The sequence below is a fragment of the Miscanthus floridulus genome, chromosome 14 (assembly GCF_019320115.1).
Source record: "Miscanthus floridulus cultivar M001 chromosome 14, ASM1932011v1, whole genome shotgun sequence".
Classification (NCBI taxonomy): domain Eukaryota; kingdom Viridiplantae; phylum Streptophyta; class Magnoliopsida; order Poales; family Poaceae; genus Miscanthus; species Miscanthus floridulus.
The window spans coordinates 27,055,649-27,081,813 of NC_089593.1; the positions used below are offsets into that span (position 1 = coordinate 27,055,649).

Consider the following 26,165-nt stretch of genomic DNA (forward strand, 5'->3'; position numbering starts at 1 on the left):
CATCTAAAAAGAAAAGTTCTATCTTTAACATGTCTAAAAAAGATGCCTCTACTTCTTGTAATGATTTATGTTTAGACTCACCTTTGTGCAACCAAGTTTGTGTTGAGAAAGTTATTGTAGATACATGCACACAAGAGGTTGCAAAGGAGAATGAGCAACTCAAGCAAGAAGTAGCTCGCCTCACCAAGGATTTGACTCAAGTAAAAGGCAAGGCGAAGCAAACCCAACTTCATCAAGATAACACCGTCAAGGGAGTGAAGAAGCTTGATGAAGGACAAACCGTGGTTTGTTACGTGTGCCACAAGGAAGGTCACAAGTCCTATGAGTGCAAGGTGAAGAATGGGGGAGGAGCAAAGAAGAAGGAGAAAAAGCAAACAAGCAAGCTCTCCAACACCTATACCAACAAGGTGGACAAGAAGGCCTCCACACCTTATCTCTTGAAGAAGAAGAAAAATGACAAGGTGGTGGCCATCAAGGTGAACAAGCAAGCCAACAATGGGGTCAAACGCTTTTGGGTGCCAAAGGAAATCATTTCAAACATGAAGAGCACCAAGAAGGTTTGGATCCCGAAAGGAAAGTGAGAAGTCCGTCGAACTTCAGGGAATTTGGAGACTTGGCAAAGTATGGGTGCATTTCATGGGGTGCATCATGATGGACAAAATCATTGCCAAATGGGCTAGTGAATACTATGGACCCAAATTCCCCTTCCCATGTTAGGTAACTAGATGTTATTACTTTTTAATTGGTACATCTTGCAATTAGTTTTTCCTACAATTGGTATCTTTAAGCATCTAGTTACTCTTCATGCCTAGGTTTGCATTTGCATGCTTATATCTTTTATCATGCATACACTAGGTATATCTTATGGTAGGCTTGCTCGGTCTCATTTTTAACCCTTGTAGCAAACCTACATGGTTTAAAATTGCTTAGAAGCACGGCACATAGCTTGTCTTACTTTTGTTTATCTAATATGTGCCAAAGTCCAAATTGTAGATAACCTCTCCAGAATATCATTTTTGAAAATGATTCTCACATTCATGAGATGTCATCTTTCAAGTGGTATTTTGATTCTAAAATCAATGTGCATGATTCCTACAAAGTATTCCACATTTATGTGCACATATTTAGGGGGAGTAATTCTACAACTTGGATGCTTTGAGACTAACAATTTTTCAAATGGTATCAATTTTTCAAACCTATCACATGTGTAGTAGTCTCATTGTAAGGAAATTGGAGTCCCCGGAGTTAAGCATCATTCTTCAATTGGCATCATCATGTTGATTTCATTCCATATTTATATGCTTTCTCCATGCATTATATAGATTAAACTCTCTTGTGCAATAAATTGCTAATTATGCATATGCTTTGCTTTCTACCATATGTATGCATACATTTAGGGGGAGCTTAGTCTATATAATGTCAGAGTCAAATTTTGTGATCCATTTCACTCTATACACAAAGGATCACGAAATTTGACCCTCCCTTGTGCTACTAATGTCTTCCTTTTCGGTGTTTGATTCCAAAGGGGGAGAATTTAGAGGACCAAAGGCAAGCATTAAAATAAGGTGTAATGGTCCGAAAAAGGGAGGATAGTGGATTATGGATTGCCTATGTATTGAAAAATTTGAAGGAAGCAAGGCTTAAATCCATAATGCCACATGGGGACATTTGCAAGGGCAAGATGGTCTTCAATTGGTATCTAAGTAGGATATTCTAGCATCATATAACCTTGCCCTTTGCATTGCATCCTAGCAAGTCGATAGTTTTTAAATTTAAAATTTTTATCATTTGCTTGCTTTGGTCATGTTGGCATCAATCACCAAAAAGGGGGAGATTATAAGGAAAATGGACCCTAGGCCCATTTACTTTGGATTTTGGTGTTTGATGACTAACACAACCAAATTGGACTAATGAATTTGCAAGTGTTTGTTTTGTAGTTCAATGGGATGCAAGACGTGACTTGGACGAAGGCGACGTGATGATCTGATGATCAACACCTTAAGCAAGACCTTAGGAGCACAAGAAAAGACCCAAGAGATCAAGCAAAGTCCAAGCATGAAGATTGGAACCAAGCCGTACGCAAGATCGTGAAGAAACAAGCTCATAGAGGCGACCGGACGCTTGACCAGATGCCGGTGGCTCGGCAGTCGGGACGACCGGACACTGGACCGGTGGCTCTGCAGTCGGGACAACCGGACACTGGACCGGTAGCTCTACAGTTGGGACGACCAGACATGGGTGGTGAAACCGACCGGACGTAGGGAAGCAGCGTCCGATCGAGTACAGAAAGGTTCCAGAATGGCGAAACTGCGACCGGACGCATCTGGTGGCAGGTGACCGGATGCTGGCAGCATCCGATTAGTGGTTCGCGGTTCAATGGTCAGGACGACCGGACGCATCCGGTCAGGATGATTCAGCGTCCGGTCAGTAGCAGAATTGCGGGAGTTCGACTCCAACGGCTACTTTCTCAGTGGGGCTTATAAATACAACCCCCAATAGGCCATTTGAGAGGTGTGGAGCTGAGGAAACATACCAAGAGTGTTGATACACCATTTTAGTGATCTCCACTTGCATAGAGCTTAGTGATTCATTAGGTGATTAGCGTAGGTGCTTTGCGAAGTGCTTAGGTTGATTAGACCACCGCTCATGCGCTTGCTCTAGGTTCAGGCCTAGTGTTTAGTGAGGTTTGCATACCTCTTACCACTCGGTGCTTGCGAGCACCATTGTTGTACATCGGAGGGGCTTGAAGTCTTGCGAGATCACACCAACCGCATTTGTGGTGTGGCCGCCATCATGTACCGGAGGGAACAAGGGCCGTGGCATTTTGGCCGGAAGCTTGATAGTGAAGACGGCGGGGAGCATCCAGGAGAGGCTTGCCGAAAGGCACATCGGAGACCCACTTGCGCGTGGGGAAGGCCCAAGGCTATCCACGGAGTTACCCGACCGGGAGCTTGGCCCTTGCGAGGGATTCCTTGTGAGGGGCTCCAACGAGGACTAGGGGGAAGCTTGCGCGCTTCTCGATACCTCGGTAAAAATACCGGAGTCGTTGACGGGAGTTTGCATATCTCTACCTTGCTCTTTAGCTTCCGCATTTACATTGTTTACATTACTTGGTTTGTGGTAGAGATAGCAACTCACTAGCAAGGCCGTAGTTGCACATTTAGATAGTTCATCTATTGCATAGGTTTTGCTAGAGTTAGAAAAAGAGGCCATAGTTTATGAAGTAGATTTTTTAAGTTGCTGAATTCACCCCCCCCCCTCTTAGGCGTCACGGTCACTTCACTCTCCTCCTCCATAACTATTGGGGGAGGGACCGCAAGGGTCACCTCCGACCTGACCTCCATTGTCACCATGAGGATCACCGCCATCATAGCCATTGTCACCATTCTCGTGACCCCCAGTGGGGAAGGTCACGCCACCGCCAACCTACTTCCCCCGCCGCTCATCGTGACCCACTGTAGGCTAGGTCTCCACTCTTCTTGCACAGGAGGCGGGGAGATTCCTAGTCCCACTAGCCCCTGGCCGCTGTCAAACAAGCGTAGGTTAGTCACACTCAAAAACTCAACTATGAGAACAAAAAGGAGCATGAATGGATACCTAGGCAAAAGCGGCAGAGCCTAGAAGCCCTAACCAGCTGACAATGCTCCAACTAGATGAGGACCACTCATGGGTCACAACCCATGCCCCCTCGCATTGGTCGAGGGAGGGGCCGACCCAGCCGGTCCCTGATCGGTCCACAAAATGCCGTCACCGCCAGCTCGTCGCGAAACCACTAGAGCAACTAGTGGGGCATCCCCCATTGTGGGTCGTGCACATGTAATGACCCCAATGATGTAGGGGAATGATCACATCCCCCCGACCGACCGGCGTGCTCCACCACACTCGAAGCAAGGGGCGCGAAGCCAACGATGCCTCCAAAGGGCGCAGCGACCGCGCTCGCTTCGCCCCTCGTTCGAGGGCGGTGTCTAAACTTGTAGCACGCTTCCTCGACTCAGGAATGTCATCGCGTGTCTCCACATCAGGCCCGTCACTGACGGATGTGGCCATGGGCACACAGTGCTCCACCGAGGTCACAACAGCGCCCCTGACTTCTTTGTCCTCCAAGGCACTTGTTTCGTCACCCATCTCCATGGGCTCCTCCAACTCGAGCTCTGCCTGAATGTCACTTTGGCTCTTCCCCCCCCCCCCCAGACTTGCCGGTTGATCTCCTTCTCCTTATCAAACCTCATCCAGGCCTTTTCAGCTTTCCTCTTCTTCTTGTCAAGCACCATCTCCCTCTAGGCGGCTTGTCGAGCCGTGCCTTCTGGCCCTCTTGGAAGATGCGGTCGGGACTTATAGGCCGTGAGTCCCTTCAAAATGGGCAACTTGGATTCAATCAAAACATCAAAACAAGAAGGAAAAGGTCACAAAAAAGGGGGCATACCAAATTGGATAGCTTCGTGGCGTGAAAGGGACCGAGCATCCCTTCGAGGGAGTCTTTATCCCTTAACTGCAGCACCCGATTGAGACAACTCTAGACTTCATCCTTTGGCAACTCCCCTGGCAACGCATGGTCAAGATCCATTAGGCCGGAGTATTCACACATTGACCGCGTTCTTTCTGCCAATGGGGTGACCCGACGGCGGAAGAAGGTATGAAAGACCCACAACCCATTGAGGCCATGCTGCACAAGCCTCTAAAGCTCCGTCTCGATAACCTCCAACTTGATCTGCCGATCGGCGAGACCCCACGACTAGCTTTCCCTCCTCTCTGACCTTTTTTCTAGTGAACATTGGGAATGGTGCTTCCGTCGGGTTCCTGATGTAGAACCACTCACCGTGCCACCCCCGGTTGGAGTCACAGGGGGAGTACGCAGGGTAGGGGAACGACTGCTTTGGCTTCTTCTGCAAGGCGAATCCCCCAACCAGCGTGATTCTAGGTGGCTTCCTCTCGAACAGGGCTCGCCCACTGAAGATCCACCAACAGAGGTCCACATGTGGCTCCATCCTAAGGAATGCCTTGCAGATGGTGATAAAGCCAGCGATGTGCAATACCCTAGTCGGGTTGAGGTGCTGTAGCTCCAAGCCCCACTCGTTGAGGAGCCCATGCAAGAACCAGTGCGTGGGATACCCAAGACCACGCTTGTGGAAGGCGAGGAAGGAGATGACCTCGTCGGCCTAGGGTTGTGGAACAACTTCCCATGTGCCACCTCATTCGATAGGAGCAACCCCTTCTCGGCAAAGGTGGCCAACACCTCCTCATCCACGTTGGAAGGCCTCCAGTTCGACATCATGCCTCGGATTTACGAACGAATCTATGAGTTCTCCTCTCCCTCGCTCTACTCTCCTCTATCCTAGAAACTGTCACGGCACATGAACAGACTTGGCGAAAGAGAGGAAGGAGGAACGGTAGCGGTTGAAGGAAGGCGAAGGAACAGGAGGAAAATCCTCTCCCTTCCCCCTATTTAATGCAGAAAAGCGTGCGGCAGGATGTGCCCCTAGCTGATGGGATGCACCCTGCCCGATGAAACATCGCCTGGTTAGCAAGACGTGGCCTAGGCAGGGCCCACCACTACCATGACCTGGGTACGGGAAATAACACACAACTGCACGCAAATGATCCTCCGCCTTCCTAGGCAAGATTTGGAAGGGCCCACCAATGGAATCTCCATCAAGGAGAGGCCAATGGGTCACCCAAGCCAATTGGATGGCTCGGGCGACTGCCGAGAGATAGGTAAGGAGCAGTGGGATACCTCATACGGGTTATCCCTACCCCGTCATGAATGACGGACATAGATCCCATTCGGACTATCCATTCAGACTCTCCAGACCCATCACTTGAGCCATCAAGGTAACCTTACCAAACCCCCTTTTTGTTTTCTAGTGCATAATCATTCATTCATCCATTCTCATGCATGCATTCATACATTCATCCCATACATCCAAGCATTGCATATGTAGTTGTTGCATCACAATGCTTCATGTTGTGTCACAAACTGGTAGTCGACTCATTCGATATGAGCGACGATCGACCAAGGTTCGAAGACTAACTCACAAAGGGCTCGAGGTCGCCTCATGTCAAACAGAGCTAGGGGAGAAAACATAGATGAGCCCTAGCGGCCCTCGCCTGATCCGCTCAGAAGTTGATAGGGTCATCTCGATCTTCTCGTTCGATCCTGACCTCGAGCCATGCCGACAAAATCTCCATCGAGGGAAGGCCAGTGGGCCACCTGAGTCGGTCTCCAGAATGGCTTAGGCATCTATTGGGAGGTGAGTTAAGGAGCAGTGGAATGCCACATGAGGGCTATGCCGACCCCATTACAAACGACGGACCCGGATTCCACTCAGACGTACCTATTATTAAGCTCACCGAGCGCATCACTCGAGCCATCGAGGCAAGCGATATTAGCTCAACCCCTCCGATTACAGAAACCACAAATGGGGTAATGCACGAAACTAGATCAACCCCTTGGCCACGCCTGACACTTCGATTGGCACCCTATCTTGCCCGACCCCTCGGACATGCCCGACACGTGGGTTGGCGCTCTGTCTCGCCCGACCCCTCGGCCGCGCCCGACACTTGGGTTGGCGCTCCGTCTCGCCCGACCCCTTGGCCGCACCTAACACTTGGGTTGATGCTCCGTCTTGCCCAACCCCTCGGCCATGCCCAACACTTGGGTTGCCACTCCATCTCGCCCGACCCCTCAGCCACGCTCGACACTTGGGTTGACGCTCTGTCTCACCCGACCCCTTGACCACGCTCGACACTTGGGTTGGCGCTCTGTCTTGCCCGACCCCTTGGCCGTGCCTGACACTTGGGTTGACGCTCTGTCTCGCCCGACCCCTCGGCCACGCCCAACACTTAGGGTTGGCGCCCGACACTTGGGTCCACGCTCTGTCTCGCTGGACCCCTCGACCATGCCCGACACTTTAGGTTTGCGCTCCGTCTCATCTAGTGGCGACCCACAATCATACACCCACCGGGTGCACTCACGAAACATGTGTAAACAACCCCTTCATGACTTCATAGAAGTCCCAAAAGGGTTCAGGGGCTCCTGTCGGGTTCATAAACCCGAGGTCCCCAATGGGCCCGCTTCCTAGCAAAAACTTGGCCCAACAGACGGTGTAGAGACAACGTGCGCCTCCTGAGTTGGCCCAGATACCTAATAATAGGCCAGGAGAACGATCCAGTCCCTGTCCAAAAGGCCTGGCCAAGGTGGGGACAAAGTCTGACTCTGGCCTCCTTTTTTGACTGGGGATACGCTGGACCTTTGCTCGTAGCTCTTCCCCGACCAACACGGTCGGAGCCAACTGGGAACGACTGACTGGGGATGCCTGCTCAGTGAGGGCCCAGGGATCAGGTGGAGCAGATAAGATAAGGCGCTCAAGTCAAACTACAATATCGAGGACCATACCCTGCCATACCCTGTGCACCTGCAGGACAGGTGCCACCAGGCCATGCTAGATAGTCACTATGCAACATTCTAGGCATGTCAGAACCCAAATAGTATTGTAGGCGCCGACATTTGCCATACCAGGCGAACATGGTAGAGCCTGCCACATGCATCTGCACATCAACATTATTGTGGGTGCCGACGACCGTCTCATACCCGACAGCGTGGGCAACAAGACTAGGTAGCACACGTATACATTCTCTCTTTCTCTGACTTCTAAGAGTCCATCCCCTTCGACTATAAAAGGGGATGAGCTCTCTCCTAAAAAGAGGCTAGCTATTCTAAATCTGGCTCTCTTAAAAAAAGAGAAGCTAGACGATTCAAGCACTCGAGGACCGGAGAACTCGAGTAGCTCAATAGCTTTAGAACTCTAAAGCTACATAGAGCACACGCTCCAATACTTAGCGCACGTTAGAGCCCCCGTCACTCTTGGCCCTTCGGCTCAGAGTCCGACCAGGCCTTTAACACTCCCCCTTCTTATTCTTACTCATTTGTAACCCCACAACAAACATCGAGCACCTAGGCTCAGGAATAAAGTCATTGACCGACTAAAACTGGACGTAGGGCATGTTGCCTGAACCAGTATAAATCCTGTGTCATTGAGTGCTAGGCCACATCCGATCACAACGCACGACAAAACTACAAATATTTACTTGTTGGTCATTTTTCACACCTGACAGGTTTCTTACTTGGTTACTCAACTACTAGCAAGGCTTGTAGAGTTTGGAATTTGGCTAGTGGTACTCTTGAAGAGGTTCATGATGTGGAATTTGATGAAACCAATGATTCCCAAGAGGAAGATGAGAATCTAGATGATGTGAGAGGCACTCAATTGGTCAATGCAATGAAGAATATGGATATTGGTGATATAAGGCCTAGAGAGGTGATTGAAGTTGAATGATGACAAAGATCAAGTGCTCTCTAACTCAAATGTGCAAGTTGGTACACAGTCAAGCTAGTTCATCATCTCAAGTATAAAATCAACAAGTGGCTAGTTCATCATCTCAACCAAGTGATCAATCAAATGCAAGCAATCAAGTGCAAGTGCTCCAACCAACCAATGTTGCAAGAGATCATCTATTGGATTCTATCATTGGTGATATCTGAAGAGGTGTACAAATAAGATCAAGATTGGCATCATTTTGTGAACACTTCTCATTTATGTCTTCCATTGAACCTAAGAAGATAGATGAAGCTTTGTTGGATGTTGATTGGGTGAATGCTATCCATGAAGAGCTAAACAACTTCACAAGAAATCAAGTATGGGAGTTAGTTGAGAGGCCTAAGGATCATAATGTGATAGGAACCAAATGGGTCTTTCGCAACAAACAAGATCAAGATGGGATAGTTGTAAGGAACAAAGCAAGATTAGTGGCTCAAGGTTACACTCAAGTTGAAGGTCTTGATTTTAGAGAGACATATGCTCCAGGTTGCAAGATTGGAAGCAATTAGGATCTTGTTAGCCTATGCTTGTGCCCACAACATCAAGTTGTACCAAATGGATGTGAAGAGTGCACTTCTCAATGGATACATCAATGAGCTTATGTATGTTGAGCAACCTCCCAGTTTTGAAGATGAGAAGAAGCCCAACCATGTTTACAAGCTAAGAAAAGCATTGTATGGTTTAAAGCAAGCACATAGAGTATGGTATGAGAGATTGAGAGATTTCTTGATCTATAAAGGGTTCAAGATGGGTAAGGTTGACACCACTCTCTTCACCAAGAAGCTAGGCAATGACTTGTTGTGTTGCAAATCTATGTTGATGATATCATATTTGGATCAACCAATCAAGATTTTTGTGAGGAGTTTGGAAAGATGATGGCAAGTGAGTTTGAGATGTCCTTGATTGGAGAGCTTAGTTACTTCCTTGGTCTTCAAATCAAGCAAATGAAGAATGGCACATTTGTGAGTCAAGGCAAGTACATCAAAGACATGCTCAAGAAGTTTGGCATGGATGAAAGCAAAGCTATTAGTACATCAATGGGGACAAATGGAAGCTTGGATAGTGATGCTAGTGGCAACATGGTGGATCAAAAGATGTATCGGTCTATGATTAGAAGCCTACTCTATGTGACCGCATTAAGGTCGGATGTGATGTTTAGTGTATGCATGTGTGCTAGATTTTAAGCCTCGCCAAGAGAGAGTAACTTGAAGGCAACAAAGAGAATATTGAGGTACTTAAATCATACACAAAATGTTGGATTGTGGTATCCCAAAGGAGCTAGATTCGAGTTGATTGGATATTCGGACTCCAATTATGCGGGATGCAAAGTTGAGAGAAAGAGCACATCGGGCACATGTCAACTATTGGGAAGCTCACTTATGTCTTGGTCATCAAAGAAGCAAAATAGTATAGCACTTTCAACCGCCGAAGCAAGGTACATTTCAGTCGGTAGTTGTTGTGCTCAATTACTTTGCATGGAGGCTACTTTGAGTGACTTTGGAATCAAGTTCAAACAAGTGCCATTGCTTTGTGACAATGAGAGTGCCGTGAAGCTCACCAACAACTCGGTTCAACATTCAAGAACAAAGCACATAGATGTCCGGCATTACTTCATAAGAGATCACCAACAAAAAGGGGACATACGCATTGAGAGTGTGTACACCGATGATCAACTTGCAGATATATTCACCAAGCCACTTGATGAGAAGATGTTTTGCAAGCTAAGGAATGAATTGAACATACTTGACTTCTCAAATATGTGTTGATGCACCCTCATTATATGACATGCCTCTCCTTCGAGCAAAGCAAAGTAAAGTTGATTGACATGTCATTCATCCTTTGTTAAGGACTTGTTTAGTGCATTTAGTCATTCCTCACATGTCTTAGGCCCATTTATAAAAATCAAATGAATTTGATGCTTGTATGGTACCACTATTGCTTGTATGCTTGAAATGATCTAGTGGTAGCATATGACAAGTTTAGTGGGCTTGTGAACCTAGTGTTTGATCTTGAAAATGAGCTATAAGTGTTTAACTCAACATGGTGCATGATAACCCTTATTTAGAGGTGTGAAGAAGCTTGCCCTTAGATCAAACCGAGTCAAAATATCTTTTGCAAATGATCTAGATTGAACCAAATTGGGAAAATGATCCACACTTCACATGGTTTCACCCCAACCTATCTAAAATTTAAGCTCACCTTTTGTGCTAATTGTTGACAAAGGGGGAGAAAAATTCACAAAGATAGTAAGAGATAGGGGGAGCAAACAAACAAAAGAAATGACATTGTAAGGGGATCAATTAAAATTTGAAGCACACAAGTAGGGGGAGCAAGCTCATAAATTTGTATGTTGCATTTGAATGTGCATTATATATGCTTGCTTGCATGGCGTAAGTTCTTAAATTCACTATCCAGGCTTGTGTGGTGTATGCTAGATCATGGAAAATGATTGATGAAATGAAAAACTAGCATGCATAGGATAGCTAGATATTCCTTGAACTTTTACAAGTGGTACTAGAACCTTGCTTCTAATGTTGATCTCACGAGGTATCTAGTTTGTCTTTGTTTTTCAAGTGATATCTAGCAAATCATGGTGCCAAGGATGGTGTATATTGGCAACTCCGATTGGTATCATGCTTCGAAGGTTCATTCCTTCCACCTTAGCATCATTTGGTAGCTATTACTCTTCCAAACTTTCTACACATGCATATGTGCAAGCTTTCAAATCCAAACTCTTAGCACATATGTAGGGGGAGCTAATACTACCAATTTGGGTTGATGAAACATGCCCATAATCTTTACACATGGTAATATGCTTGGGCAAGCAACGTAAATTCAAAAAGATTTAATTGAATATCTTTATAAATAGATTATCATCAATTACCAAAAAGGGAGAGATTGAAATCCCTAGTTTGGTTTTGGATAATTGATGAAATCTAGCACTAACCTTTGTCATGAGTTGTGATATGAGCTAGGTTGGTGCAATCCAAGTGAGGAGCATGGTGGCACTGAAATGGTGATGTTGATCACATGAAATGATGAGATGGCCACATGTGATGATGATCAAGTGCTCAACTTGGAAAAGAAGAAAGAGAACAACAAACCCTATGGAGATCAAGGCAAAGGTATAAATAGGGGGTTTTGTTTCGGTGATCAAGACACTATAGAGAGTGTGATCACATTTAGAGTAGATGGTCGTACTATTAAGAGGGGTTCTTAACTAGACAATTCGGTCATCTAGTGCCGCTAGGTGTTGGACTTCATGCATTGCATTTAGGCCTAGTGCACATCAGAAAGCAAGCGAAAATATTTACTAAAAATATTTTGAGAAATGCTAACATGGCTCTAACATGTTTTCGAAAAACACTTTGAGAGTTAGCAACGCTTGCAAAGGAGTGTTAGACTGCATGTGGATCGAATCGAGAATCAAAATCGCATCTAACAGAGGTGTTTGCCTCGGGGTGGTCACCGCCATGGTAGGGGCGGTGCACCACCCTGGCCTGTCCATTGACCGGCTAGCCATGACCAAGAGCAGCAACTTTGGGTGGTCACTGAACATGGTGGTGTGCACCGCCATGTGCGTGACGGTGCACCATCAGTGGTTGTCCGGTGCCACCGCCATGTGCGTGACGGTGCACCGTCGGTGGTTTTCCGGTGCCACCACCACTTTTTAACTGAGGCTGGGACTTGCTGGAGTTAGGGCCGAGAGGGCACCGCCCTAGTCACCACCATGGGGTCGTGGTGCACTGTCCTAATTATCCAGAGAGGGGTGTTTTGGGGCTCGGCCAGGGTGGGACCGCCACCCCATGTCCGATGCCACCGTCGCCCCCTGTTCGGTGACCAACTATCCGTTGGTCAACCATTGGAATTCGACTGTTGGGGCACCGTCACCCCTGTCCGATGACCGCATCACCCTGTCTGGTGCCCTCGTAGAAAGCATCTCCAAGGGGTAACAACTCTATTTGCTTGTGTGGCTATAGATAGAGGGTGTGGCCGGCCTTGGTCACTCTCTTGGCACCTCATACACTTGTGCACACCCTTTGGAAGCTGAGCAACATACTCCACTCACTTGTTCACTTGATTTCATCATCTTGAGTGAGATTAGAGAGCCTCTAGTGCATTGCATTGAGTTGCATCATCTTGTGGCACTAGTTGGGTGATTTGGGCTGGTTTTGAGCTTGTTACTCTTGGTGTTCGCCGATACCTAGATGGCCCGGTGATTAGAGGATCGTTGAGCGGAGTTGGTGATTGTCTCCGGCCTCGATCGGTTGCTTGTGAGGGGTCTTGTGCCTTCCCCGGCGGAGCGCCAAAGGAAACTCTTGTAAATTGCTCGTGTCATTGAGTTATCTCACTTGTGGGTAGGTTCTTGCGGTGTCCAATTATGTGGACGAGGTTCGTGCAACATCTATTATCCGTTGAACCACCAAGTGTTGGTCGACACAATGGGGACTAGCGTGCCGGCAAGCACGTGAACCTCAAGAGAAAAATTGGTTGTCTCTTGCCCGTTGGTATTCTCCCGGTGATTGAATTGGCATTCATCTTGTGATTGGTTCACTACGCTACGCGGCGGTATAATCACCCTACTCACTCATTTACTTTCCCGTAAATTAGTTGTAGCAAGCTTTTTTGTGTAGCTAGAATTGAGAGCTTGCTTTCTAGCTTAAGTTCATCTAGTGGAGCTCTTTAGTGTAGCAAATTTGAGAGCTCTTAGTGAGTAGCAACATAGCCTCTTGTGTGCCTAGTGATTATAGCAACTAGAATTGTTGGATAGATGGCTTGCAACCCTTATAGAGCTAGAGCAAGTTTGTATTTTGCTATTTGTCATACTAATCAAATTGCTCAAGTGATGTTGTAGAATTTTAAATAGGCTATTCACCCCCCCCTCTAGCCATATTAGGATGTTTCAACTATGTACTAAAAGTTAGCACTATTTGAGGAGTTAGCTTAGAGCTAGTAACTAGCTCTAAGCCTCTAACCATTGCGGTGCCCTTAGTATGGTCCGAAAGAAATAGCTAACTCTACCAGAGCCACGCTAAAGCGGAGCGGTTGGATCAGGAGATTGGTGAAATGTGAGGAGCTCTTCTATTAGTGCGATGAAGAAATCTTTCATACTCCGTACATTAATATCTTATAGTACTCCATCCGTCTCTGAATAAATAGGTTCTTAGAGTTGTCTCAAGTCAAACTTTTTCAAGTTTGACAAACCCCGTCAAGATTTATGACATCAAATTAGTATCACTAGATATACCATTATATATTTTCATAATATGCTCATTTTATGTCATAGATGTTACCATTTTATATAAAGTTAGTCAAACTTAAGATAATTTGACTTGCACAGATTATAGGAATTGATTTATTTTGGGACGGATCAAGAGTCATTACAAGAAAATGGAAGTACCTTGAGTGCTAGGAATTTTCTTGAGAGACAAAATCAAACCGTCAAAGAATATATAGTTTCCTTGGCGGTGCTACTGAACTCTCAAGGAAACATATATTCCTTGGAGGTTGAAGTAAACCGCCAAGGAATATAGGTGTTTCCTTGGTGGTTTTCAATCACCTCAGGGAATGACATATTTCCTTGAGTGTTATTGTAAACAGTCAAGGAAACTACTATTTTCTTGAATGTTGTACTTAACCGCCATGGAAAATATCTATTTTCTTGGGTGCTATTCTAAACCGTCAAGTAAATTATCATTTCCTTGGGAGTTATTGAATTTTCTTGAAGATTGACTATGCTGTAAGTACTTGACATGATTCTAAAATACAAATCATAATAACTATGGTCTACATGATTCCTATGCACCCCAACAGAATTTTAACATGAACTAGACAACCTAATTAGTGGCATTTACTTGAGGGCCAGCCTCCAAGGAAATCACAATTACCTTGGAGGTCAATGGCAGCCAAGGAATCACAATTTCCTTAGAGGTCAAGGGCATCCAAGGAAACAACTATTACCTTGGCGGTCTAGATAATTTCCTTGGGGGGTTGTTGGCCCTCAAGGAAATTAATTTACTTGTGGTAGTAACATTTTCTTGGCCTTTTGGCAAATTAAGTATGGTCCTAGTTTCCTTCGCGGCCAACCTCCAAGGAAATCATCTTTGAGTGCCAAACCGCCAAGAAAATTAATTTCCCTTATCTTCTATCTTGGAGTGAATCTGTTTGACGGTTCGTGGCCAAGGATCATTTCCTTGACGGTTTAACACCTTTCCTTAGCTGTTTTGAGCAATCAAGGCAATTCGGGAGTGTGGTAACGAGTATTTGATACAGAGATCCATAGCAGTACGTGTATGCCGAATTAGATGGAATAAGCACACAGTGGTACTCTCGCTGTCCCTGATCAATCCCTGGCCGGCCAATTAATCGTGTTTTTTTAAGGAAAAAAGGTTTCCATTTCGATATAAGAGGCGGGGCTAATCGTGTCTGTTCTACCTGTCGGCATAAAGCGGCAATAGTACCGTTTCAAAAAAAAAAGAAGCGGCAATAGTTAAAATGATTGCATATTGTCCAGCCGTTAAATAAAGCGCGCATATTGGACTAGCAGTAGTACATTCCAGAGGGCAAAACGCGCGAGTGCTTTCTGGCGTTTTCTGCTCGATCGCGTAGAGGTGGAAGGTAGCCGGTTGGCCGCGTTTGGTATGCGCTCCGGCCCACATCACACATATCATCATCCAATAGCCAGCCAGCCAACCAGGGCCCAAGGGTGATTGGCCATCTCGGTCACGTTTCATCACGCACTGCTTCTGCTCAAAAAAAAAAATCATCACGCACTGCTGCTGCCTGACTGACCGTGCATGCGTGCGTGGCCACCTGCGCGTTGGGTCCACGCGGCACTTCTAGCTGGTCGGCGGTCGCTGCACGAGGATTAATTAGCCCCCGCGCAAACGGTAGCTGGACAAGGAGACAAGTTGCTGGCCGGAGCCCGGAATCCATACAAAATCATGGCGCAAGTTTAAGTAAATGCACACCGTAAAAATATATTTCACACAAAATTGAATCATACTAGTTTGCCATCGTAAATGTTGATACATTATTTTTTATATAATTTAATCAAAATTAGAGAAGTTTGATTTAGAAGAAAGCCAGAGTAACTAGTATACAATAATTAGATTAGAAGGGAGGGAGAATGTCCTTGTCCTAGCTAGCGTCCCACCAACAGAGAGGGAGCTATAGCTAGCGTAACAAAGATGCATGTCGGGATCGGAGCTGCAGGTCGGCACGCAACGCAACGCAAGCAGGACTGGACGAGCCAAACGCGGAATCAGATGATAATACCCCCCATTTCCTGCCGAATCCGCACGCAATAATGCACGCGCTCGTGGCGGCTCGCCCATGATTAGAGGCCTCAGGCCACGCCGCGATCGCCAGCAGCATCACAGGACCTCCCTCACGGGTCCTCGAGAAGCAGATAGACGCATCACGACACTGCGGGGACCGACCGAGCGCGACGTACGTGTCGTGGCGCCCAGCCGCCGCGCGCCCGGCGACACGATCCGCCCACGCGCGGCCGGGGGCCCCAGCTCGACGACCGGAACGCGGCGACGTGGACTCCTCTGACTGACCTCGGCAGAAAGAAGGCAACCTTTTTGACTCGCCGCCGGCGACGTGGACGCCTGGAGCGGCGCGCCTCAGCTCAGACGCGGCCTTCTTGCTTCGTCCTCCGTCGTCCGTGCTTCTTCCACACGGATGGTGACGGCCGGCCGAGACAGCAGGGAGAGAAGCCGGAGTTCGTTTAGGCACCGGCCAGCCGGCGTTCGGTGCGCCGTCGGTCGTCCCTGCAATGATCAGCGCACACGTGCCTCGCCATCAGTTCACACGAGGAACGCGCGCGGGTCGGAATCAACACCAACACCACTGACCTGCAACAGTGTCATTGGGTAGGAGGAAAGTAGGGGATTTCAAGACCTAACAATCTTTTACATATGGATCATACCTCCAAAAGCTGGCCAATCAATGTGCCACGTCGCGTGCTTTTCGAGGCCATTCAATCGGACGCGCGGACGGCTCAGATCGGGCGAGCCGCGGTCATTTTTTTAAAAACCCCTTATATTTTTCAAAAATCAACCCGTGCTCCAGAGACCCCTCTCAGTATATTTTGCAAAACATACCTCAGATTATTTCGAAATCAACCCGCAGTCTACATCGCCCTCGACTCCTGCACTTCCTCCCTCCCTCTCGGCGCGGGCGGGGGCGCGGCATTCCCGGCGCGGGTGGGGTCCACTCCGGCTGCCGACGCGCCCACAGCGGTCCTGGCGTACGTGCTGTCCTCCATGCTGGCGGAGGCCGCGCGCGTGTCGCCCACGGACAGCGCCACGCCGCTTCACCTCACGGCGGCCGGCAAAGCCTCGGGTCCAGTCACGGCTGCGCACCTCCTCCTCTCCACGGGGGCGTCCGCGAACACGCTCTCCTTCTCGGGGCTCCGTGGCATCCTTATCCCGGCCTAGCCCTCCTCCCCGGGCAGCAGGCTCAGCGCCGCGCTCGCCGGCTGGGAGCTGGACTTCGACCTCGACCTGCTTGCGCTCGACCAGTACCAGCAGAAGCTCTTGGACAAGGTGTCATCGCCAAGGGCTAGCTGGGGCTCGACCGGCAGAATCGGCTCGCCGCGAAGCCCGCCAGGCACGCAGCCGTGCAAGCACGGCGCGGAGCAAGCACCGGCGGGGAGCGAGCTCTGCCTTGTTTCCTTATTAGCTTGATGACGTCACCTGATGCCCACGTAATATGCCCGTTTCCTTTACGAAAATAAATCCAGTAATACATTAGAAATACACATATAATAGCAAGAAACCTCGACCGACCATCACCAGATCTATGGTTCACTGGTGAACATGGACCACAGTGGACTACTCTCTCCTCCCAGATGGTGTACTGTTTACTGAGTCATGCCAATCTTTCTTGCTGACCTTTTCGGTCTACGCATAACCACGTCCAAGCCTTCCTAGAATTAAAATCCCCACCAAAAATTGAAGTTTTCTATATTTAGGCTTATAACCAAGTTTTTTAATACAACATTTTCCAAAGTACTTTAATAATTATTAAAACAATAACATCTATTTTAATAAAACTTAAACTTTAAAAACCAATATATTTTTTAGTTTAATAATTATTAAAACAATAACATTTATTTTAATAAAACTTAAACTTTAAAAACCAATATACTTTTTATCAATAGCTCTGATTTAGGTGGTTCTTGCGCTTACGGAATCACATAAACAAACTCTACGCGTTAGTAATGTTTTTATTACGTGTAAACAAAATTATACCTTCATGATGATAAAGTCTCGAAAATACATAAAAATCATAAAATAAAAAAAATTGCTGAGTTTCTCATCATTACACCTATATTCTTATTGCCACAGGCCTAATAGAAAGGGAAGGCGCGGCAAAGCCGCGCCCGCGTTTCTAGTGTTGAGGAATTGCCTAATCCGTATTGTGTTGAAAATCTTCTCTTCCACCACTATTTTGTTCTTTTCTTCCTCTTTCTTGTTTCTAAAATAGCATGTATTTGGTGTAATTAATACGTAGATTTGGTGTGACAAAAATTAGTGTGAAAATCTACTCTCTCACACCTCAATTTTAGTTGTCACCAAGTGGATCGAAACTCGACTTGTTTTGCTTTCGGTTTGTCTCGGCAACAATCTACTGATACAACGGTTACCATCACTCAGACCTTTTTTAGCCCTTACATACAAAATGGAGAGCTCAGATCAAATATTTTTCTTCACCTTATATTCTTTCCTTCTTCTTCTTCTTCCTCCGCCCGCACGGATACATTGCTCGACTCGCCACTACCGCCTCTGCACTCGGCTCGGATGACTCCCCCGCCGCTTGATCCGCCGCCACATCCACCACGGCATGGCCCTAAAATTCATTGAAGTTGCTTCATACTCACCGTCTTCTTCATCTTTAACCGAGCTCCCCCACCTCTGGATAGGCCCCGGTGTCACCCCACTGCCTGTGACTACGCGCCACATGAACCTAGTAGAGGTTGGTGGGTTATCGCCATCATGCCCTGCCCTTACCCCCACCAAACACCTTCCCTATTGCTCGACTGGTGGTGCCATGCTGGCTCACACTTGCGTCTGCCCTCACCGCCAGGCTGACCTTCTCTCCCAGCAAGCCCTCTAAGCTCTTCAGATTCAAGTAAGCCCTCGAACCCTAACCCTAACCTTGACGATTTTAGAAATTATCGTAGAAATTTGGCTTAGCCAGATTTTAAGCTTCTCTAAATTGAATAATGGAGTTCATCACGTTCCTCTCGTCGAGACAATTGGAACGCATATATAGATCGTCCTATTTGGAGTTCGAATGGAGAAATAACGCCGCCACGAAGTTTTCTCACCGTGAAAACATGCTAAGCAGGTTTTAGAAATAGGCTAAGACGATTTTTGCAGTCCCAAGTCAAATCGTGATTTTCCGATTAGAAACTCCTCCAATCTCGTGGAAAACTAGCAAATTTACGTAGGCTTTCTATTGTAATGAGACCATCCCCCTCTGTTTATATGAGATCATGACTCATTGAGAGATTCATCTATTCAATCATCAAAACATATCTTTTTTTGCGAAGCATCAAAACAAATCTACCTTTACTTTTTATTTTATTTTTACCTCAAGCTCTTCCAACCTATTGTTGTCCAACACGTCTCTCGATGAGATTTGCTAGGTGGCCTTGTTAATCATAGGGCAAGCTCACTGTGCATCTCCCCGATGAGTCTTTCTGGAAGGCGTTCCTGATTTTTTCGGACAAAGAATGAGCATCTCGTCAACCTCGTTGACATGCCAATCGGCCTCATCATTGGGATTTGGGAGTTAGCGCCTTCCTCCGCTGCGTATCTAGTCCGTGTGCAGTCTCGTATAATCAATCGACATCAACAATCAGATTTGAAGGCATAGCATTATTCATCGATCGGCCGTCGTCGCTACAGCCGTCAAGCGCGCGCTAGGAGTGGACGGTAAGCGAGGTTTGCCGTTGACCTCCGATGGACTTACATGCTCAAGTTGCGTTGACGATGGCTGGCTGAAAGGGAGTTGACTTCCACAGGTCCCAACAGCAAATTAAATATCGCATTGTCCAAAAGGAGTGCGCTAGCTATAAAGTGTCCACTGTCCACGCAAGCAGCTGGCGACCGTACGTTCAGTAGTGAACTCTTTTTGCCAGCCAGTGATCAGCCACTCGAGCTAGCGATCCACTGTGCGCCGGCACATGCTACGGTCCTCCCACTACGGTCTGCCTGGAACCCTACCGATCGACCAGCGAGCTAGCTATCTATAGGGACGACTCTAGGTGATCGACAACGAGAGGGCGAGCGTTAACCTCGCTAGCTAGCCAACGGGAAAGGTGTGGAAATGTAAAGGGTGTGGGAGTTGCCATCGTTCAACAATTCAATCTAGCTAGCCAGAAGGGAATAATCACTGTCAGCCGATCGGCATCAGCTCCTTTTTTCCTTCTATCGACTCTCTGTTTGTTCCACTCGTCCACCAGTTAGCTAGAATAGGAATCACACGCACTTGCACGCGCGTGCGTGCGTGCCGTGTGCCATTTCGTTAACACAATATGTACATAAATACTATTCCTATATTTGGTTGCGATAAACCTACCAATCATTCTATATGTTTTTATGCATTCTCCAATATTTTTCTTTTCTCCACGCGTGGTACCTTAAGCTTAAGGGGTTTATTTTGATGGTCATTTATCTACATGCTAATTTAAGGTGTTATTTGGATTATCTATCGTAATGGTAGAGCCAATAATCTTAACACAAATTTATGGGCTACTTTGGATTTTTTTTTATTATATATAATGGCATAAATGGCCACATTAGATGAGAGGATTATTATTTTTTGTTCTCCTAATAATGGTAGAGGAGGGCAATCTTTTATAGAACAACATAGATCTGATGGGTATTATCATCAGTTGTGATTAGAGTACTGAATTAGTGTGCTAATCTTTCTGGTTTTTGTGAGAATTTCTATAATTTATCTTCTTATCTAGAGTGTCATGCAAGGGTTAACGTGTTGGAGTCTCCAATTTGTAATAGTATGCTAGCCACTTTCCTCTCTCATTTGCATGTATGAACACTTGTGGGTAAATATGTTGGCCACAACACGATCAAGACTAGGTTTGGTCGATTGTTGATAGTAGAATTTGGGCAAGCGGGAATGTACCAGAAACGCTAGGGAAATGGAAAATTTCTAGACCTGAAGTTGTCAAGTGTTGTTTGTCGAGTGTCTACCATCAGGAAAGTTTGTCCTCGAGTGTATGTTAGATGTTTCTAGGCTTTTGTGTAATGAGGACATCACTCCTTCAGATGCAGAAACTTGGAGGAGAAGAGGACCAACCTGGGAGTCCAAGTCCCAATGGAGGCCCAATCAAACTAAAGTTAGAGTCTGCCTTTGGACTCACGGAGCAATACTGGCTAAAAACGCCACCCAAACGCATATGAACTCCGTTTTCGATGTTCTACATATGTACAGAAACCTAAGGAGAGAACATTTCCAATGCCAGTGATCTCACGTCAATACTCTTTCTGTGTCAATGGGAATCAAGGAAACAAATGGGCATCCTTAATCTGTTAAGATGTTGTGTCGCCATATTTGGGGCCATAGGTCTGTGTATCTTGTCGTAGCCCATTAAGAGGTGCGTCCATGGTTCATTTGCACCCTAAGACCTATCGATTTGAGGCCACCATGTTATTAGGTTTTGGGTTTTGTTTGATTATAGTTTCATCGTGAAACATACTACATTCTTCGTAGCACTTGTAACGCCGAGTTTCACTGTTGTGAATCGGGGGCCTCGTTCTTGTACTTATTAGAGAGTGTGTCGACTACTCCTTCGTTCTTTACGTTCTTACTTGTGCGCTCTTCCATTCACATGCAGGAAAAGCCTTCTTGGAGAGATCAATCGTGTCCAGATCATACTTGATTAGAAGCCTGGATCGTAAACGCCGAGTTCTTCATCTATCAAATCTATCGGGCCAAGCCTTCGTCATAGTGTTAGTGGCATTAGAGAGTGTCGTAGATTCTGGTACCGTCAGCTAGTGATGACTGATACTGGAAGTTAGAATGTATGACGAGGCTGAAACAAACGGGACCGCCAGAGGCAATTCATTCACCTTATTGCCAAGTCAAATCGAAATGGAATACTATTATCAGTGACCCACCAAGGTTGCAGTGGCTGGTTTCTCTCAAAAAAGTTTGCATTAGCTAGTACGGTAAATGCTAGAGCTGTACACTCCCAAACAAAACAACCCCTACAAGCATCGATCTCCAGTCAAGTTAGTTCCAATGCAACATCCAAAGCCAAAGAGCTGCACAAGGACAAGTAGACAAACAGATCGACAGCGACGGCACATGCATGATGCATGGCCGCCGGAAGATCTGAGACGCGCGCGGCCACGCCGGCCGGTCATCGGTACGTCGTCGTCCACGGCCGGCCGGATTCCAATCCCTTCTGAGCCGCTCGTTCGTTCATTCTCCTCCTCCAGGCCTTTTTTAGCCGGAGAGAAGGAAGAAGAAGAAAAAAAAAGGAACATAATCTTTCTCTGGTGCCAGAACTAAAGGTGATCGATGGACCGAAACGAAAGCAACACAAATGGTCCAGAAGACAGATTGCGCGATCATTGGTTCCATCCGTTCCGTCCCTGACTAGCTAAGCTAAGCTAGCTAGCTGTTCATACAGTGACAGTGCGATGCGATGCAAGTGAAGAGTGAGTGGCTGCACTTCCGTCCGGGGGCTTGTCTGGCCATCCAGTGACACTGCGATGCGATGCAAGTGAAGAGTGAGTGGCTGCACTTCCGTCCGGCTTGTCTGGCCATCCGTTTCCCCTTTTTGGAGCTTATCATGATCTATCCGTCTGTCCACCTAAGATTCTCCACTTTCCTTCACATCCATCGACAGGCATGCATGCTCCGAGAATGCATGCATGATTTCTTCCACACCTCTTGGGCTCTTGGCTGCCTGCCTACCTTAGCTAGCTAGCTAGCTTTCTTCTTGCCGATCGAGTTGACATCAGGGGCAAGGATCGGAGGATCCATGCGTGTACAAGCACGCACAAGTTTTTGATATAGATGGTACCGTGCTAGACTGCTCGCTAGCTATGCATGATTGACGGCCATTGTTGCAGTCGCAGTGACTTCAGTGAGGAGAATGAAAATTAGTATTACCTCATCGCAATTGTAGCAAAGTCGTACTCCCTCCATTCTAAATTATAAGATGTTTTGACTTTTCTAGATACATCGTTTTTCTAAATTATGTATATAGCATCCTATAATTTGTTTTGAAATGGAAAAAAGGTTATGTCTTTGTTGAGAAAAAAGGAGAGGTTTTGTACTGGTAAAGGCATGTTTTGATGCGAGGGATTTGTACCTTGGACAAGTTGCTTGAGGAACGTACGGTTGATAAAAGCGGGAACCAAAATAGGAACCTACCAAGAAAAGCTAGTTTCTCATCGTATATTAGTTATTGAAGTCCGTTTTCTTTTTTTATGAAAAGGAATAATTATTCCTCAAGAAAGAGTAATTGAGGAGCACTCCTCGATGATGCCCATGTTTTGTTTTTGGACCTTCCATAAGTGATACACGGAAACACAAATATTGTTTTGTTTTCGGATCTTCCATAAGTGATAGACCGAAATATTTGTATGGTCATGCACTTATCATCGTCCTTTTTTTTGAGAAATACACAGTACAACGTAGATGCCCACAACACGCACGCACACTCACCGCAAACCCTAGCCCTAAAATAAATAAATCTAGAAAAATGCACATGGAACGGCAGGTTCCACCACAAGAAACTCAAACAACTGATTTATGATCAGTTCGTATATCATCGTTCAATTTTACATAAACTATATGTTGAAGGATATTATTTTCTTCCAAATAGAAATGCACATGGAACGCACCCTCAGTTTATAGGATTGGATAAAATATATGCATGTACCATCCAGGATATTGTTTATTTCTCTTCGGAAATAATTTATATGCATCTACCTGCAGGATATTAATTGTTTATTTCTCTTTGAAATGAATGCATACAATACAAGCCATGATATTCCATTATTCCTCCCTCAGTTTTTGAGATTTTTTTGCTTCTCCTAAAACAAAACCTCTCTTTTTATTTTTGTGGTTGGTGGGCAGTGGCCGGGGTGTCGTTGTTACGAACCTAAAAAAAGAGTGGCACGGATCATATGAAATTTTCTGTTCTCTTCATATTCTTTTCCCGGTACAACGGGCTGCACGATAAAACTACAGAAACAGAACTTTAGGCGAAAACATACAAAGAAAATTGTAAAAAAAAAAAAGAGAGTTCGAAAGGAACATTTCTTTTTTGCTCCATACACCTACAGCAGACTGACTCCTCATCACAAGCACCCACCCCTTGTCTTTGTCTTCCAAGGAATGCGACCAGCATGTGCACAAGGGCGCCTACACCTTTACTTAATTATAAGCGTCACTGTTCTACAAGGGCCTCCATGCAAACATCTCACACTTGCATTTTTTTCTCCCTCCCTTGACCCTTGCAAGTAGTACCATTGACCAAAGTCGTCGAACGCAATGAATGCTGCATGCAGTACATACGTCCACCCACTCCAGCTACAGCAATTAACTGCTGAACGGGTGGTACACCTTGAGCGCGGCGATGACGTCGGCGATGGAGCCCGCCGCGGCGGCGATTGACACGAACAGACACCCGACGCTGAGCGTCTGGAGGCAGATCCACTTGGTGCTGCCGCGCGGCACGCGTCGCTGCTTGATGTACATCTCGACGGGGAAGTAGACGGTGAGCGGCCAGAAGGAGACGGCGCCGAGGAACCCCACCACGTTGCCGAAGAAGGGCAGGAGCATGGCGACGACGGTGGTGACGCACACGAACGCCGACCGCCATGTCAGGCGGAAAAGGCTCAGGGCAAACGGACCGACACGGAGCTCCCGGGCGATGAAGACGCTGTCCGGCCAGGCACCGGCAGCGCGGCGCTCCACGAAGGCGAAGATGGGCTGGCAGAAGACCTGGTACGCGCCGACGAGGTGCACCACGATGGCGATGTTGGCGATGTCGATGAGCCAGAACGGCTCGAAGAAGCCGAACCCGGTGAGGAGGTTGTCGGGGGCCTTGTCGCCGAACGCCGCGTACCCCATGCACCCGCACAGCATGTAGAAGATGGTGGTGGTTGCTACGCTCAGACGCGTCGCCTTCTGCATCACCTTCGACTCCGACGGTGGCGGCGCCTTGATCGTGTCCTGTGGGGAAGAACCGGAGCAGACTTGGTTAGAAACAGGGGAATGGAATCCAGTTGCAGAGAACACAACAGAGGGGATTGTTGCTCACTTGGATCTCGATGAGGATGTTGGAGAAGGAGTAGGCGAAGGCGATGTCGCCGAAGGCCTGCAGGCTGTGCCAGACCTTCTGCGTGGAGGTGACGCCGGGGCCGATGCTGATGCCGGTGAGGCTGCCCTTGAACCCACCATTAGCTGCAGCAATTGAAACAGCCGGTCAGCAACTCAGCATCCAAACAAATTAAATCACAGATGGTTGAACCAAGCTGATCGAACCAAGAGCTTACAGATGGTCTGTGCGATGCCCAGGGAGAGTCCGATGCTGGAGTAGGTGAAAGACATAACAGCGGCAACAATGGATAACCACCAAATCTGATCGAAGTCGGGTATCTGCGAGAACAAAATCTGCACGGCTCCAAACAGGATCATGTACGGGTTGCTCGAGCTCTTGCAGGGCACGGCATGCCCCCTCTTATGGAAGCACCCAGCCCTACTGATGGCCTGCATGCTGATGGACGACGCGATGGTGTATCCGATGGCGACGCCGACGAGGTTGGCGTACTGGATGACGCCGCAGAAGGCGACCCTGGCTCCGCCGAGGTTGGAGCGCACGGCGTCCATGTACGTGTAGTTGCGCTTCCCCGTGTCCGGGTCCCCCGTCCGGTAGCACTCGGCGAGCAGCGTGGCCGTGTAGTAGGTGGCGAAGGCGAACAGCAACATGGCCGCCGGGCCGGCGACCCAGCCCAGCTGCGCGATGGCCCAGGCGAGGGAGAGGACGCCGGAGCCGATGACGGCGGTGATTATGTGCGCGCTCGCCGTCCAGAACGTGCCGGTGCGGCGCGGGCGCCCGTCGTCGTCGAGATACTCGGCGGCGCCGGCGTTGCCGGCCTCCACAGAGACCTCCATCGGCGCTAGGTGCTTGGTGGTGCCGCCGTTGTGCGACGCCATGGGTGTGTCAGCAGTGCTATCTCTGATGGAGCTCTCGTTGTCAGAAGTGCAGAGGGGGATGGATGGGGTGGGCTGCTCTGTTGTTGGTGAGCGGTGGTGTGTCCTTATATATAGCGGCCGGAGACGGAGAGCATCGGTGGACGGGCGGGCGGTGGAGGAGTCGGTCGTCATGGCCGCAGCGCAACCCGCAGGCTGGTCAACGCGCGGCGCGGGGGGGCTAGCTATAGCCTATAGGTATCTCCTTTTTTTCGGGTTAGCTTTGTTTTGATTCGAGCAGCAGCCAAATTAGATAAAAATTTCTTGTTTATTTGGAGACGTCATTCTACTACGGTCTGCGGACTGCTAGAGAAAGAGATTAAAGATTCCCCGGAGAAGGACAAACGCTCGTGAGGGTGTGAGGTGTACGTGACGACAGTCATCAAAATTGGATGCGTATATATATGATAAAAAAAATGTAGCAGCACACAAGACGGTTTGGGTTCATATATATATACCGCGTTCCACGATTAGGTGCTCCTAAAAATAAAATAAAATACTTTCATATACTAGCGTTCTACGGTTAGGTGCTGG

At 47.4% G+C, this 26,165-nt stretch overlaps 1 protein-coding gene across 1 annotated transcript; it reads right to left on the minus strand.

Moving 5' to 3' along the window:
• Window positions 1–23,561: 23,561 nt before the first annotated feature.
• On the minus strand, window positions 23,562–25,791 carry LOC136505124 (amino acid permease 3-like). The gene is made up of 3 exons (XM_066500225.1): window positions 24,935–25,791; window positions 24,700–24,842; window positions 23,562–24,611 (listed from the first exon to the last, which is right to left on the minus strand). Exons 1-3 carry the CDS (start codon window positions 25,764–25,766, stop codon window positions 23,976–23,978), a joined length of 1,611 nt encoding a protein of 536 aa, XP_066356322.1. The 5' UTR covers window positions 25,767–25,791; the 3' UTR covers window positions 23,562–23,975.
• Between the last annotated feature and the right edge of the window lie 374 nt (window positions 25,792–26,165).

What these genes read in the sequence shown, in the direction of transcription:
- LOC136505124 (XM_066500225.1), bottom strand. Translation starts at nt 25,766, where the DNA reads ATGACGACCGACTCCTCCACCGCCCGCCCGTCCACCGATGCTCTCCGT. An exon ending in GGGCATCGCACAGACCATCT is followed by an intron (nt 24,843 to 24,934) that starts GTAAGCTCTTGG and finishes CAATTGCTGCAG; the next exon opens with CTAATGGTGGGTTCAAGGGC. An exon ending in ACATCCTCATCGAGATCCAA is followed by an intron (nt 24,612 to 24,699) that starts GTGAGCAACAAT and finishes TCTTCCCCACAG; the next exon opens with GACACGATCAAGGCGCCGCC.